This window comes from Anomaloglossus baeobatrachus, chromosome 4 (genome assembly GCF_048569485.1).
Source record: "Anomaloglossus baeobatrachus isolate aAnoBae1 chromosome 4, aAnoBae1.hap1, whole genome shotgun sequence".
NCBI classification, from domain to species: Eukaryota; Metazoa; Chordata; class Amphibia; order Anura; family Aromobatidae; genus Anomaloglossus; species Anomaloglossus baeobatrachus.
Genome location: NC_134356.1, coordinates 440836152 through 440852862, shown reverse-complemented (window position 1 = coordinate 440852862; position 16711 = coordinate 440836152). Strand labels below are relative to the sequence as shown.

At 46.4% G+C, this 16711-nt stretch overlaps 1 protein-coding gene across 2 annotated transcripts in view; it reads left to right on the top strand.

Annotated features, from left to right (window-relative positions):
• TLN2 (talin 2) overlaps positions 1–16711 on the top strand; it is a 406458-nt gene that overhangs the window by 329766 nt on the left and 59981 nt on the right. For both annotated transcript variants that reach the window (XM_075345523.1, XM_075345524.1), the window contains exons 37-38: positions 1887–2027; positions 14725–14906. In XM_075345523.1, coding sequence (XP_075201638.1) covers positions 1887–2027; positions 14725–14906 — 323 coding nt within the window. The remainder of the gene's footprint in view (positions 1–1886; positions 2028–14724; positions 14907–16711) is intronic.

The following is a 16711-nucleotide window of genomic DNA, read 5'->3' as shown; positions in this document are numbered from 1 at the left end:
CCTTGGTCATAAGCTTACAGTCTGAGGAGATAGGGGAGGCACAAAAGGTGAATGGGGGTGAAAAATCTTGTCATATGGTTCCAGCCATCGAGTTAATAGGGTATTCAAAACCAGCTGCATGGACCAGTCACCTGCCAGAATTTATACAGGTTCAGAGTGTAAAAAAGTACATGGAGAGTAATGGAATCAGAAGATACAGGGGACAAGAAATTTCATGAGAAATCTTGAAGACTGGAGCGAAAGGTTCCAATTATTGAGGATGTCAGTCTTAGGCTATGTGCCCACGGGGACATTGTCCTGCGGATATATCTGCAGGGACATTCCGCAGGAGCTCCCAGAAAACCGCAGCACAACTTTGTCTGTTTCAATGGTGCGGATGTACAGCGGAATGTCCTGCGGATATGGTGCGGGCATTCTGCATTCAGGATACAGTACCACGGCTTCGGCACTGCATCCTCAATGCAGAACAAGTACTGAGTGATTCGGGGAGTTCATTACTTGCCTCCATCACGCAGCACTTCTCCTCCGGCCGTGTCACTCTGTCAGCGTCTGCACTGTGCAGGAGAAGAAGGTGGGGCGGGCCTGAACTAGCTCTGGCTGTCACATGACCGGAGTTCGTGCAGGCCCCCGCCCACCTCCTGTTCCTAGCTCCACTGCCAAGGTAAATCCGCAGGGAATAATTGACATGCAGTTACGTGCGGCTGCGGGATATCCGCAGCATATTCCGCAGCCGCACATTCCACAACGGGGACACACACTCCCCATGTCCCATAGGATAAACATGGGGAGTGTCTGTACTTGCTGAAACCTGCGGATTTATCTAGAAAATCCAGATAAATCCGCAGGTTTTTCACGGCAAAATCTGCAGGAGCAAGCTCCCGTGGGCACATTAGCCTTAGATCATTAGCAGAGCGGAGGGCACGAGTGGGGGTGATACAGAGATGAGGGAGGAGATGTAGTGCGGTGCTGAACCGTGGAGAGCTTTGTGGGTCAGAGTGATAAGTTTATATTGGATCCTGTAACGGATAGGCAACCAATGCAATGACTGGCACAGAGCAGAGGCATCAGTGAAGCGGTTGGAGAGGAACATGATCCTGGCTGCCGCATTCAAAATGGATTGGAGAAGGGGAGAGTGTATGTGTATATAATATATATATATATGTGTGTGTGTATATATATATATATATATATATATATATATATATATATATATATATAGTATATATATATATATATATATATATATATATACACTCTCCCCTTCTCCAATCCATTTTGAATGCGGCAGCCAGGATCATGTTCCTCTCCAACCGCTTCACTGATGCCTCTGCTCAGTGCCAGTCATTGCATTGGTTGCCTATCCGTATTTAGGATATAGGATTTATATATATATATATATATATATATATATATATATATATATATATATATATATTTATGATAGTATAATATATACATACATTTAACTCATTCTAGATTTCTTTGTATAGGTTGTCTTTATTGTGATAGATACCTGATGCTCTCAATTTTTTTTTTTTTTTTAAACTGTGTGAGGTATGATATATACTTTTTATATGTATGTCAATGGATTCAGTCGGATATAGAACAATCTGCACATATAAATAAACATGGCCTCAGAATAGACTTTTTTTGTTCTCTGGATGGCGCCCATGCAGCCACTTCCCGGTGATGAAGAATGCTGGACAAGCTGCGGCCATAAATATTGGCGCTCGGGACTGGATTTTTACAACTGATGTTCAAATATTTCAAGTGCATTTTTGTCGTATTAAATAAGTGTCATTGAAAATGTTGAGTAATCGTAAGCACTATGTTTCCGTATAGGTAAGGCATATTCATACATGGATTTTTTTTTTCTCTCCACTTAGACTTTGGATGGAGACTTTTCAGATGACAATCGTGATAAATGCAGTAAAGCCACAGCACCACTCATATCAGCCGTGGAGAACCTGACTGCATTTGCATCAAATCCCGAATTTGCCAGTATTGCCGCCCAGATCAGTGCCGAGGTAATGAATCGTAGCATTCCAACTCTTTCTCATGGATGACATTCATGTCTTTCCATTTTATAATCCTGGCAGGGCCTTTTCCAAAATTCAAATGGTGCTCCTTCCATTCAAGCCCTCCCATTAATCCAAACAGAGGTTTTTGGCCACATGTGGGGTATCCCTGCGCTTACAAGAAATTGGATAACAACCTGTGGGGTCCACGATTTGTTGTTGCCTTTTGAAAAAGTGAGGAATGTGATGCTAAAGAAACATTTTTGTGAAAAAAATGAAAATTTTCAATATGGCAACCTAAGCTTATCAAATTCTGTGAAGTATTCGTGGATTCAAAATGCTCAATATACACCTAGATAAAAGCCTTGAGGTGTCTTGTTTCCAGAATGGGGTCACTTGTGGGGGACCTCCACTGTTTAGGCACTTTAGGGGCTTTCCAAATGCGACATAGCGTCCACTAATTATTCCAGCCAAATGTTCAGTCAAATGGCACTTTTTCCCTTCCGAGCCCTGCTGTGCACCCAAACAGTTGATTTCCACCACACATAAGGTATCAGCATACTCAGGAGAAATTGCACAATACATTTTATGCTCCTTTTTTTCCTTTTACTCTTGTTAAAAAAAAAAAAGCTATGTGGTTGAAGTAACAATTTTGTGCTAAAAATGTATTTTTTTTATTTTCACAGCTCAATATTATAAACTTCTGTGAAGCACCTGGGGGGGGGGGGTTCAGGGTACTCACCAAACATCTAGATAAATTCCTTGAGGGGTCTATTTTCCAGAATGGGGTCACTTGTGGGGGACCTCCACTGCTTAGGCACCTCAGGGGCTCTCCTAATGCAACGTGGTGTCCGCCATTGATTCGAGCCAATTTTGCAGTCAAATTGCACTCCTTCCCTTCCAAGACCTGCCGTGTGCCCAAACAGTTGATTTCCACCACATATAAGATATCACCAAACTCCGGAGAAATTGCACAATAAATTTCATGGTGATTTTTTTTCCTGTTACCCTTGTGAAAAAAAAAGCTACCTGGTTGAAGTAACAATTTTGTGGTAAATTTTTTTTTTTATTTTCATGGCTCAACGTTATACACTTCTGTGAAGCACCTGGGGGTTCAGGTTACTCACCAAACATCTAGATAAATTCCTTGAGAGGCCTAGTTTCCAATATGGGGTCACTTATGGTGTTTTTTTGCTGTTTACGTACCTTAGGGGTCCTCCAAATGCGACATGGTGCCCGCAATCTTTTTCAGCCAAATTTCCTTTCCAAAATTCAAATATTGCTCCTTTCGTTCCAAGCCCTCCCATTTGTCCATACAAAGGTTTCAGACCACATGTGAGGTATCACCGCGCTCATAAAAAAGTGGTTAACAAACATTTGGGTCAAATTTTTGGAATTACCTCTTGAAAAAGTGAGAGAATTGATGCTAAAGCAACATTTTTGAGAAAAAAATGACAATTTTCAATATGACAACGTAACGTTATCAAAATCTGTGAAGTACCTGTGGGTCCAAAATGCTCACTATACCTCTCGATAGAAGCCTTAAGGGGTCTAGTTTCCAAAATGGGGTCACTTGTGAGGGGTTTCTTCTGTTTAGGTACCTTAGGGGATCTGTAAATGCAACATGGTGCCCGCAATCTGTTTCAGCCAACTTTGCTTTCCAAAATTCAAATATTGCTCCTTTCATTCCAAGCCCTCCCATTTACCCAAACAAAGGTTTCTGACCACATGTGGGGTATCGGCGCGCTCATAAGAAAGTGGGTAACAAAGTGTGAGGTCCAATTTTTGGTGTTACCTCTTGAAAAAGTAAGAAAATTAGTGCTAAAGCAACATTTTTAGTTAAAATGTTTAATTTTTATTTTTTTTCATTCCACATTACTTTAGTTCCTGTGAAGCACCTGAAGGGTTAATAAACTTCTTGAATGTGGTTTTGAGTACCTTGAGGGGTGCAGGTTTTAGAATTGTCACTTTTGGGTATTTTCTTTCACCTAGGACTCTCAAAGTCACTTCAAATGGGATGTGGTCCCTAAAAAAATGGTTTTGTAAATTTTGTTGAAAAAATGGAAATTGCTGATGAACTTTGAACCCTTCTAACTTCCTAAGCCCAAAAAATGTTGTTTCAAAAATTGCGCTGATCTAAAGTAGACAAGTGGGAAATGTTATTTATTAACTATTTTGTGTGACATAACTCTCTGGTTTATGGGCATAAAAATTAAAAGTTTGAAAATTGCAAAATTTTTAATTTTGTTCTCAAATTTCAGATTTTTTCACAAATAAAATAAAAAAATATCATCCTAAATTTACCTCTAACATGAAGCCCAATATGTCACAAAAAAACAATCTCAGAATCACCAGGATCCATTGAAGCGTTCCAGAGTTATAACCTTATAAAGTGACACTGGTCAAAATTGCAAAAATGGCCTGGGCATTAAGTACAAAACTGGCTTCGTCCTTAAGGGGTTAATTACTTAAATTCCACTGTCAATGTCTGACAGTGGCATTTAAAGCGCACCAGGATTTTCCTATATAACCTAAACCCAGTACTATACTGGCACTGTCAGGCTGATTTTATACATGCCTTTAGTGGTCAGCTAGGATGTATAGGTTTTAAAACACAAGCAAGTAACGTTTGTAAAATCAGCAGCTTGTTGAGTGACAGCAGCTGATAGCTAAGGTGGGTATTCATAGTGATCCCCACCCCCTGTTTCTTGTGCGAATTCTGTTATACAATTGTTTTACTTTGTGACTAAAAGGTCCTGTGCTGATGTCATACCCATGTGACCATAAGGGGCGGGGCCTCAGCCTACATAGCTTATACCAGAAAGCAACATTTTTCTGTTGGCTAAGGCCCCGCCTCTTCCGGTGAAAGATGGGGTATTGTAGTGGTGGGTGTCTTATTTTTTTTTTCCAGGTACAATCTATATTTATTCTTGAACAGAAATCATCATTTATTCAACTATAATAATGTCCTCATGTTCTAGAACATCATAAGCCTCCAAACCCTGAATTACATTGTGAATTTGTTTGTGACTCTATTTCCTTTACATTCATTGGCCCCAATTTCTCCTGTCTAGCAATAGCGATTTCTCTATCGTTTCATTGGGGGACACAGGACCATGGGTTATGCTGCTGTCACTAGGAGGCGGACACTAAGTAAACATAAAAAAGTTAGCTCCTCCCTAGCAGCATACACCCCGAGCCGGAGGCGGGCTCAGATCAGTTTTTAGCTTAGTGTCGTAGGAGGCTGATGTGGGCCGTCTCGGCCCCCCTCAGCCATGTATGTTTTTGCGCTTTTTTTATTTTATTTCGGCGCCGCTCATCGCTCTCATACCTGTCGTCTTCTTCTCTGCAGGTATTCGCTTCACTCATTCTCCGCAGCCCCGTGGGTACCGCTCCCCAGGGTCGCAGGGGCTTGAGACTTCGGGGCCCTCTCCCCCGCCCGTCCCCGTGGTACCACTCCCGGGGGTGCGCGTGTGGGCAGGTTGTTTTGTGGGCACCCCTGATTCGCCCTGAGGTATCACCCCAAAGGGCGTACAGGGGAATACAGCAGGGATGGAACCTCAGCAGCGTTTGTGATTAGATGGGGCCCTGTCACGCTGCCTTCTCCTGATAGGGGGCTGTCTACCCCCATCATGATGCCTACTACCCTGCCTTCAGCACGCTCTCCCCCGGAGCCTTCCTGGACGAGCAGCGCTGTTCACAGGCAGGGCCAGGGAGCTCTGCCTGCACCGCATCCATCGCTGAGCCGGCGCCGCCGATTGCAGGTAGGATCCGACTTCCCTGCTCTTTCCCCCGGCCCCCTCCATAAATTTAGTCCCCGGCTTCGGCCTAGTCGCTCCTGCGTCCTAGCCACGCCCCCGCTGCATGCTATTGGCCGCCGGTCGTCTCCCTCTGTACCTCCCACTGCTCTGTCTCCTGGCAGATGGTGGGGGCTGTGAATCCTCCAGACTTTTCGCGCCGGAATCCTGCTCCTCCCCCAGCCTCCTCCAGCGTCCCCTCTCCATTTTAGCCTGCCTCTGGTCCCCTGAGGCTGCAGCACGCCGGCGTTCTGAGTTTTCTGGCCAGCTCATTCCTGGACTCCACTTCTGGACTGGTGGGCAGCACGCAGGACCTGGGTAAGCTCTGCTCCTAAGGAGTAGCCCTCACTAGGTAGCATTCTCTGAGTTTAGGGACGAGTTAACCCTCTCCTGTCTCCTTCCTAGCAGCCACCAGGGAGAGTACCTGTGTGCACCATGCCTAAGGCTAAGCCCACCCAATCCAAGCAGGCCCCCTTTGCACTATTTTTTGCATGCTCCTCCTGCAGCTCCAAATTTTCCCAGGGTCAGGACGCCCCACTATGCTCCGTCTGTTCTACAGACGCGCAGCCTCCGCAGGACTCCGCGGCCGACGCTTCTGATACCGCAGACGCCACAGCGCCATATGCTGCAGGGCCCTGCGTCCCGCCCCCCCCCCGACTGGCTAGCGTCCCTGTCTTAGTCCGTAGATTCCCTCTCTGAGGCTTCTCGGACCATCGCGCAAGCTCTACGCCTGCTGCCGACGCTCGCCCAGATTCCCGCAGACCCGGCGCAATTGCCCCCGGAGCAGGTGAGCCCCGTTGCAGGGTCCTCCTCTGCTGCTCAGAAACAGACCCGCCGGGTCTCGTCCTCAGACTCTTCCCAGGTTTCACCTTCATCCCCAGGTCCAGACCGTCAGTCCTCCAGGGAGGCTTCTGACTGCTCCGAGGATGATTCCGATGCGGTACCCCTACAGGACTCAGAGCAGGCGGCCGATATTCGGCACATGGTAAATAGCCTGATAGAAGCAGTAAACCAGACCTTGAAGGTACAGGTGGACCCAGTCTCCCCCCAGAGCACCCAGGTCTCCTTTAAGCGGGTGAAGCGGGCCCAGAACACATTCAGCGGACATCCAGAATTCGCTGAGTTACTGCGCAGCCACAGGCAACAGCCGGACAGGGTATTTACCAGCGGTAAGTCCATCGATTTGCATTATCCCTTTCCTGAGGGTCTTCGAAAGGATTGGGCAGGTTCCCCTGTGGTTGACCCCCCAGTCTCCCGCCTGTCTTCTCACACAGTCCTTCCACTCACTAACGGTACGTCTCTCAAAGATCCTACGGACCGTACTATTGACAGGTTGGCCCGTTCCGCCTTCGAGGCAGCGGGCTCATCCCTCTCTCCGGCCTTCGCCTCGGTTTGGGTGGCGAAGGCCCTGATGTCCTGGGCGGACACGCTACGCGGCGGTCTCCGCGCCATTCCTACCAATCCGGACCTGGTTCCCATCGCCTCGCAGATTTCCCTCGCGGGTGAGTACTTGCTCAATGCAGCCCTGGCGTCTGCAAGTTGCGCGACCCAGGCCGCCAGCAACAATGTGGCCATCCGTCGAGCCCTTTGGCTCCGCTCCTGGAACGCGGATGCGGCCTCTAAGAAGTCACTAACTTCCCTGCCCTTCCTAGGGGAGCGTCTCTTCGGAGATAGGCTGGACCAGCTGATCTCCGATGCAACGGGAGGAAAGAGTACATCTCTCCCCCAATTGCGCCCCAAGCGCTTCCAGAATCGGCGCTCCACCGCTCGTTTCCGGTCCTTTCGCAGCTTCAGCTCCAATTCCCAGCCGCGGAAAAGCCGCTCTCCTCCGAGAGACAGGAAGACCCCGTCATTCAAGACCAATCCCGCCTGGCGTTCACGCCCCCGCCAATCCACGAGATCCTCTTCTGGTTACCGCCGTCGTTCCTCCAAGTGACTCGCGGTCGGCGCGCAACAGCGCCAGACTTGTGGGAGGGCGCCTGTCTCGTTTTCAGCATGTGTGGATCCCCCTGACCGCCGATGCCTGGGTCAGAGAGATCATCACATCAGGCTACAAAATAGAATTCGAGGCAAAGCCACCGAGACGTTTTTTCCTATCTCGCCCTCCCGAGTCTACCGCGCGGGCTCGCGCGTTCTTTCACTCCATAGACTCCCTCCTCCGAACCGGAGTCGTGGTACCAGTCCCTCCCGCAGAGCGTTTCAAGGGGTTCTATTCCAACCTTTTCGTGGTCCCCAAAAAGGACGGCTCTGTCCGTCCCGTCCTCGACCTAAAGCTTCTGAACAGGTCGGTGAGACCTCGGCCGTTTCGAATGGAGTCACTCCGGTCCGTCATCGCGTCCATGGAGGTAGGCGAATTCCTGGCATCGCTGGATATTCAAGACGCCTATCTTCACGTCCCGATAGCCACCTCTCACCAACAGTTCCTCCGTTTTGCGATAGCGGAAGATCACTTCCAGTTCACAGCTCTTCCCTTCGGCCTCGCATCCGCACCCAGGGTCTTTACGAAGATCATGGCTGCTGCCATGTCCGTCCTGCATGCCAGGGGTGTCATGGTCATCCCGTACTTGGACGATATGTTGATAAAGGGCTCTTCTTTCGAGGACTGTCGTCTCGGGGTTCAGGTCACGATCGACACCCTTTCACGGTTAGGGTGGCTGATAAATCGGAAGAAGTCCTCTCTGATCCCGGCCCGTCGGATCACCTTTTTAGGCATGGTATTCGATACCATCCAAGGGCGAGTTTTCCTCACACAGGAGAAGATCTCCTCCCTACAACGAGGACTCCGCGCTCTTCGGCGTCAGCGCCAAGTGTCCATCAGGTTCGGCATGCGAGTCCTCGGTTGTATGGTGGCGGCGATGGAAGCGGTACCCTTTGCACAGTTCCATCTCCGGCCACTCCAGCTGGCCTTGCTGAAGAAGTGGGACAGATCTCCCTTTTCTCTGGACCGCAGGTTTCATCTTTCGCCGGAGACCCGCAACTCCCTCCGTTGGTGGCTCAATCAGCGCAACCTCGCATCAGGGAGGTCTTTCCTCCCGCTCCACTGGAAGATAGTGACCACCGACGCCAGTCTCCAGGGCTGGGGAGCAGTGTTTCGACATCACACAGCGCAGGGCCGATGGTCACCGAGAGAGAGTTGTCTCCAGATCAACATTTTGGAGATAAGAGCCATCCGGCTAGCCTTGCAGCAGTTTCGGCACCTAGTACAGGGTTGCCCGGTCAGGATCCAGTCGGACAATGCGACGGCGGTGGCGTACATCAACCACCAAGGCGGCACAAGAAGTGTCGGGGCGATGCGAGAAGTCAAGAAGATATTGCACTGGGCCGAGTGTCATCACTCCCTGATCTCAGCGGTACACATCCCAGGCGTGGACATTTGGGCGGCGGACTTCCTCAGCAGGGAAGGCCTCGCCTCCGGAGAATGGTCCCTCAACCGGGAAGTCTTCAACCAGATCTGCGACAGATGGGGAGTTCCGGACGTGGACCTAATGGCCTCCCGGTTCAACCGTCAAGTTCCGCACTTTGTAGCGCGGTGCCGCGACCGCTTGGCTTTAGGAGTCGACGCCCTCACCCTGTCATGGAGCCAGTTCAGTCTCCCGTACATCTTCCCTCCGCTCCCTCTAATTCCGAGGGTCCTCAAGAAGATCAAGGCGGAAGGGATACCGGTCATCCTAGTGGCTCCGGACTGGCCCAGGCGAGCATGGTTCGCGGAACTAACTCAGCTCCTCGCAGACGCTCCGTGGCGCCTTTCAGACCGTCCAGATCTCCTGCAGCAGGGGCCTCTCTTCCATCAGAACTCACAGGTCCTAAATTTGACGGCCTGGCCATTGAATCCTGGGTTCTAGCTAAGGCTGGTTTTTCCTCAAGAGTGATTCAGACAATGATTAGGGCCAGGAAGCCATCTTCATCAAAGATTTACCACCGCACGTGGAAAGTTTTCTTCAGGTGGTGTGAAGAGCAGAATATTTCTTCTCCTCTCGCCTTCTCCCTTCCTTCCCTGTTGGCATTCTTGCAGTCAGGCCTAGATGCGGGTCTCTCGCTCGCAACACTAAAGGGCCAGATATCGGCGTTATCAATCCTGTTTCAGAAGCCACTGGCCGCTCGTTCACAGGTTAAGACCTTCATCCAGGGAGTAGCCCACCTGGCACCGCCGTACCGTCGGCCTCTAGAACCGTGGGACCTTAATCTAGTCCTAGGGTCACTTCAGGGCTCCCCATTCGAGCCCTTGCGAGAATCTTCCCTGTCTCACCTGTCTTGGAAGGTGGTGTTTCTTGTTGCCATCACTTCTATTCGCAGGACGTCAGAGCTGGCAGCTCTCTCTTGTCGTTCCCCCTTTTTGATTTTTCACCAGGACAAAGCGGTTCTCCGGCCAGATCCCGCTTTTCTCCCAAAGGTGGTCTCCCCGTTCCATCTTAACGAGGAAATCATCCTTCCATCCTTCTGTCCTGGCCCCTCTCACAGCTTGGAGAGGTCCTTGCACACCCTGGACCTAGTGCGTGCACTTAGAATTTATGTCTCCAGGACCGCGCCGTTCCGTAAGTCAGATGGTCTGTTTGTTCTCCCTTCTGGTCCCAAGAAGGGTGAATCGGCATCCAAGGCCACAATTGCCAGATGGATCCGTTCCGCCATATCAGAGGCCTACCGGATTCGGGACAAGTCTCCGCCGCGGGGGGTAAAGGCGCACTCTACCCGCGCAGTGGGCGCCTCTTGGGCGATTAGGCATCAGGCGTCGGCCGACCAGGTCTGCAAGGCCGCCACCTGGTCTAGCCTGCACACCTTTATTAGGTTCTACCACGTTCACACCCAAGCATCGGCAGATGCTATTTTTGGGAGAAAGGTCTTGCAGGCAGCAGTTGCGCACCTGTAATAGGGTGGCAGCATTCAATTATAGTGCAAGCCCGCCGAGGGAGGTTGTTGTTGTCTGCCTCTGCGGGTTTTTCGGTATTCCCACCCAGGGACTGCTTTTGGACGTCCCATGGTCCTGTGTCCCCCAATGAAACGATAGAGAAAGTAGGATTTTTGTGTACTCACCGTAAAATCTCTTTCTCTGAGTCTTCATTGGGGGACACAGCACCCACCCTGCTTGGTTTTTTGGTTGATTCAATTGCATTTGCCTGCTATTTTTTCAGTGGTCTTATGTTCATAGACCTCTTGTTTGCACGGCTGCATTGTTTTAGTTACAACTTGTGTTTATGTATGGTGATTCTGGTACTCCTCCTACTGCTTGTGCACCAACTGATCTGAGCCCGCCTCCGGCTCGGGGTGTATGCTGCTAGGGAGGAGCTAACTTTTTTATGTTTACTTAGTGTCAGCCTCCTAGTGACAGCAGCATAACCCATGGTCCTGTGTCCCCCAATGAAGACTCAGAGAAAGAGATTTTACGGTGAGTACACAAAAATCCTACTTTCCTTAAATAAGCACCTCTTGTCCATGAAGCCTGCTTTTAGCAGCACATAAACAGTGTTGTGGGTCTTCTTAGAGATGGATCACATTGCTGAAGGAAGCCATCCAGCCAGTGATGTGGTGCTATGAAATCTTCTGGGGATATTTCTCATTTGGGTGACATTGTAAGGGCAAAGTCTTCAATATCAGCCCTGCACACAACCAAAGCCTTTGCTCTCCTTTCACCAACCACTTCACAGATCATGGCTTCTAGTGCAGGAAAAAATGGATGTCTGCCTTATCCACACTGGTGCTTCTTAACCTCAGTCAACAGGTTATAGGGAAATACTATCATACTTTCTTGCCATTTTTGGAAAACTTGGATATCCAGCATCTTCTCTTTGCAGAAACCAGTAAGATTTTTGCATTGGAAATCCTTTCATTTTTCCTTTTTTGTATTCAGAGGAATAGTTCTTTCTTTTTGAGCTCCTGTTGTCTGGGGGTCAAAATGTACCAACACAGTATATTTCTTGCTCCTCTGTTTACCGATACATATGGTACTATACTACAGTAAATGGTGGATGTCTATTCATCAAGAAAAGCAGGCAGCTTTCATAGAGAAAAGCAGGCTCCCACAAAAGAATCAGACTCACCAGACCCATTTAGACCAAAAACAATTAGAGTTGGCAAGAGCCGATGGTGGATGGGCTCTCACACACAGATCTACGTCACTTCTGTCAAAGACGCGTCATTGTCAAGTTGCTTGCTATTCCAGCTGTGTTCCACTGCAGTAAAGTGTAGTGTTTGACTCCCCCTGGTGACCGGAACCAGCCACAATGCTTTGTGCGAGTGCCTGGCACTAACTAACCCTTATGGTTGTGATGTCTTTTAAGTGTGATTATTTTGGGGTAGTCTACTTTCCTTGATGTATGGAGCTGTGGATAAAATAAGTGCAATAGTCTTACCCGATATAGAGAAAATAGGTAAAAAAAAAAAAGCTGGCTGCTCACGTTATGTGGTTGTGTGACACAGAACTAGTATGAAAGCAATATCCACTACCGCAAGGTCCACAAGCCCTAAAGCTGAAGGGAATAAACAGGAACCTGGCAAAATGTGGCTCAATCTGCGCTTCTGGGAATAAGATAATGGTCCAATCCGTGGTATAAACAAAAAGGTGCTTTATGATTGTTTCCCCACTACTTCCTGAAAACAGGCACCTTGATGAAAGGTCTACTGAATCTGTCCTGCTGTATTCTATTTACATTTTTTCATGTATACCGGTAACTGCCTTGACTTTTTTTTTTTTTTTTTTAATGAACTGTCTAAATGGAAATAGGTTTTCTAGATGGACCTAGGTCATTTTTTTCAACCTATATAACTATTGTCGCTTATAAATGATTTAGTGACGGTGTATAATTGGTGGAGGAAGGTTGAACTACCGTAGATGGACCTAGGGCTTTTTTCAACCTGTATAACTAGGGCTTCTTTTTTTGTGGTATGGCTTATAGTTTAAGCATACCCCAAAAAACCTGAAATACCATACGAGGGCTTATGATACCTTACTCCATATTGAAGGCGCTGCACTCATTTGAGCAACATTTACATTTTTCATTCATTCTCTATTTTGGGGGGTGAGGATAGAGTGAAAGCTGCAAGTGCCATCATGTAGAAAGTTCACAGCCTGTTACTGTCATCTTTTCTTCCATGCCTCCCCCAGTGACCCGATAAATTATGTGAACATTTAGTGGGGAAAGTATTGGGGAGATGCGGGGAAGGGGGGGGGGGTTCTCTCCATTCTCCTGGGTGGTGGAGATTTTTAGGTTGTTTTTTTTTTTTTTTGTAGTTTCGATGATCTTTTGTATGATATGTGTATGTAGACACAGGCATGAGTGGCATATATGAACTTTGCACATCTTAATATTTTCTTTTAGTGAGATTTCTACAGCTAAAGTTCTGCTTGTGGTAATTTTTTAGTTTCAAAAACTATTAAGCCTTTCTTACAAATGGTTATTCCTTCATTCAAAGTTTATTAAGGACCTCCACTATTGTAAAGCGCAGAGTGGTATTTTTACAATGTGCCATGTTTCGTAGAAACATATGAGTACAGTGGAACCTTGGTTAATGAGAACAATCCGTTCTGGGAGTGTGTTTGTTAACCAAGCTACTCGTTCAGCAGAGCAAGATTTCCCATAGGAAATCATTCCAATGCAGACAATTCGTTCCACAACTTGTTAAATGTCCCATCCTGGTCCCCTATTGTGCCATTCGACACACGCACAAACACGTACAAACACACACAAGCACACACATTATGCTCACATTACCTTCCGTTCCCTCGCCGGTCTACTAGGACTTACTTGCTGTAATCCAGTATGGGCTGTGTATCGGGTTACCATAACGACGAGGGAGGAACGTTCGCTGCCAGGGCGCTGACGTCAAAGGCAGGAGACGCTTTGAGTAGCGTCTGACAGGGGAAGTTCCTGCTTCGTCGCTATGGTTGCCGATACACAGCCTGTAGCGGCGAACTACAGGACCCAGGAAGCCGGTGATGGAACGGAAGGTACATATATTATGCTCACCTTACCTTCTGTTCCATCGCCGGCCTCCTGGGTCTTGTAGTTCACCGCGAGGATGTCGCAATGTACCGGCGGACTACAAGAACCATGAGGCCAGCGGTGGAACGGAAGGTAAGGTGAGCGTAATACTGTATGTATGTTTGTGCGTGCTTGTGTTTATGTGTGTGTGTGTTTGTGCATGCTTGTGTGTGTTTGTGTGGACTGCAAGTGCGGGTCAGAGCGTGGTGGATGTACGGAACCGGAAGTGTGTGCGGTGAGTATTTGGTTCGTACAGCAAAGCTTTCTCGTAAACTGAGTTACAAATTTACAGAAAGCTTTGCTTGTTAAGCGAAATTCTCGTTAAGTGGCTTACTCGTTAAGCGAGGTTCCACTGTATAGGGTTATAATGAAAGCTTATTTGGAGGGGTTTTCTGGATTAATATAATTGACGGTCATTCATTATAAAATGAAAAGTCATGCAGCTTTCTAATACTTTTGTGCACCAATTTTTCTGCATTTTCCAAGTTTCTGCTTGCTGTCAAAGCCTGATCATGTGCAGTTCTGTCGGAGTGCTGTTTTACTGCGTTCAGATAGTAGAAATGATCAGATTAGATCAAAAGCTTTCTATGATTGGTCCTGACTTGATTCAATCAATCTAGTTTTAACACTTTATACGCTGGTATATGGAACAGTACTATGACTGCGTGAATGCAACCCTAACCTGATTTTTCATTATACCATTAATTTAATTTAATATACAGAAATCCTCTCTGTTTTTATTAGGATATGTGAACTTACCTTTACATTTATTACTATGTTAAGAGCTGACTAACATCTCCTGACTTTCTTTCCAATACAAGCAAGCTTCATCCAAATAATGTAATTCATAAAAAATAAGTGGATTCCATGTTTTATTTTGTGGTATTTTTTTTTCCTGTATAAATATTAAAGCATATTATATTTTGTCACACACAGGGGGCTCGGGCCCAGGAGCCTATTTTGGTGTCTGCTGTCACCATGCTGGAGAGTTCATCATCACTTATCAAGACGGCCCGCTCTTTAGCAATTAATCCGAAAGATCCACCAACATGGTCTAGTCTCGCTGGTCACTCGAGAATTGTCTCTGACTCTATCAAAAGTTTAATTACATCAATCAGGTATGGATAGCACTTACCCAGTAACTTTAGTTATGAATTCTTAAAAGGGTGCTCTCCTTTTATAAAGTGATGGTATATTGCTTTGGGTGTGACAATACTTTGAGCTTTATCATTTGAAGGGATATTACCCATAATAACATCACTATTTCTGAGAATAAAGGAGCCATACTGCTGGGGATGCGAGTGGAAGAAAATAGTAATAATCACACACAGGACCACAAACCTATGTCTGTCCCTTATACAACATTTTTCAAGTATTTATGAAAATTTGTTTAAAATCCAATGACTGACCCTTATGCAAAAAAATAAACTTATTTTAAACTATCAGATATGGATTTTGCACAAAACGCACATGAAATTACATACAAGCGAGATGTTGACGAAAAATCTTTATTGTTAATAATTTTCACAGTATTAGATATATAAATTTATTTAACATTCATTCTGCAACATTATTGGAAATTATAGCACCTCTTCCTTTTCTCTTCAAAGCTTCTTGATCCCTTTTCGCTTATAGAAGGTCTGCGGATCTTCTCTTTGAAACATTCAGCAGTTGTCCCCCATTATGTTCACGTTACATCTACATTGGTATCGTAGTCCATCTCATTGATATCCTAGTTAAATCTTTCTCCTTGCTCTTCACTAACATCACCAAGGTTTTCAGAAAAGTAGTGAAAATGGTAATGTAAAACATGTAACTTTGAATTGATCAGACAACCCAAGGCTTTGAGATGTTTCAGCATGTTCTCCACAATGGAGTTACATTTTGAATCTTTATTTTTACCTAAAAATTTCTTCAATTTCTTTAACAGAATCCCAAGCCCTTCTCTCAACAACTTTCATTTTTGTTTCAAACACGTCTTCATTCGTGAATTTACGAATATCTGGACAACAAAAAAGCCTTCGGGTCTGCCTCAAATAGTCCCTGAAACTTGATGTTCAGGTACTTACAGTTAGGTCCAGAAATATTTGGACAGTGACACAAGTTTTGTTATTTTAGCTGTTTACAAAAACATGTTCAGAAATACAATTATATATATAATATGGGCTGAAAGTGCACACTCCCAGCTGCAATATGAGCGTTTTCACATCCAAATCGGAGAAAGGGTTTAGGAATCATAGCTCTGTAATGCATAGCCTCCTCTTTTTCAAGGGACCACAAGTAATTGGACAAGGGACTCTAAGGGCTGCAATTAACTCTGAAGGCATCTCCCTCGTTAACCTGTAATCAATGAAGTAGTTAAAAGGTCTGGGGTTGATTACAGGTGTGTGGTTTTGCATTTGGAAGCTGTTGCTGTGACCAGACAACATGCGGTCTAAGGAACTCTCAATTGAGGTGAAGCAGAACATCCTGAGGCTGAAAAAAAAGAAAAAATCCATCAGAGAGATAGCAGACATGCTTGGAGTAGCAAAATCAACAGTCGGGTACATTCTGAGAAAAAAGGAATTGACTGGTGAGCTTGGGAACTCAAAAAGGCCTGGGCGTCCACGGATGACAACAGTGGTGGATGATCGCCGCATACTTTCTTTGGTGAAGAAGAACCCGTTCACAACATCAACTGAAGTCCAGAAGACTCTCAGTGAAGTAGGTGTATCTGTCTCTAAGTCAACAGTAAAGAGAAGACTCCATGAAAGTAAATACAAAGGGTTCACATCTAGATGCAAACCATTCATCAATTCCAAAAATAGACAGGCCAGAGTTAAATTTGCTGAAAAACACCTCATGAAGCCAGCTCAGTTCTGGAAAAGTATTCTATGGACAGATGAGACAAAGATCAACCTGTACCAGAATGATGGGAAGAAAA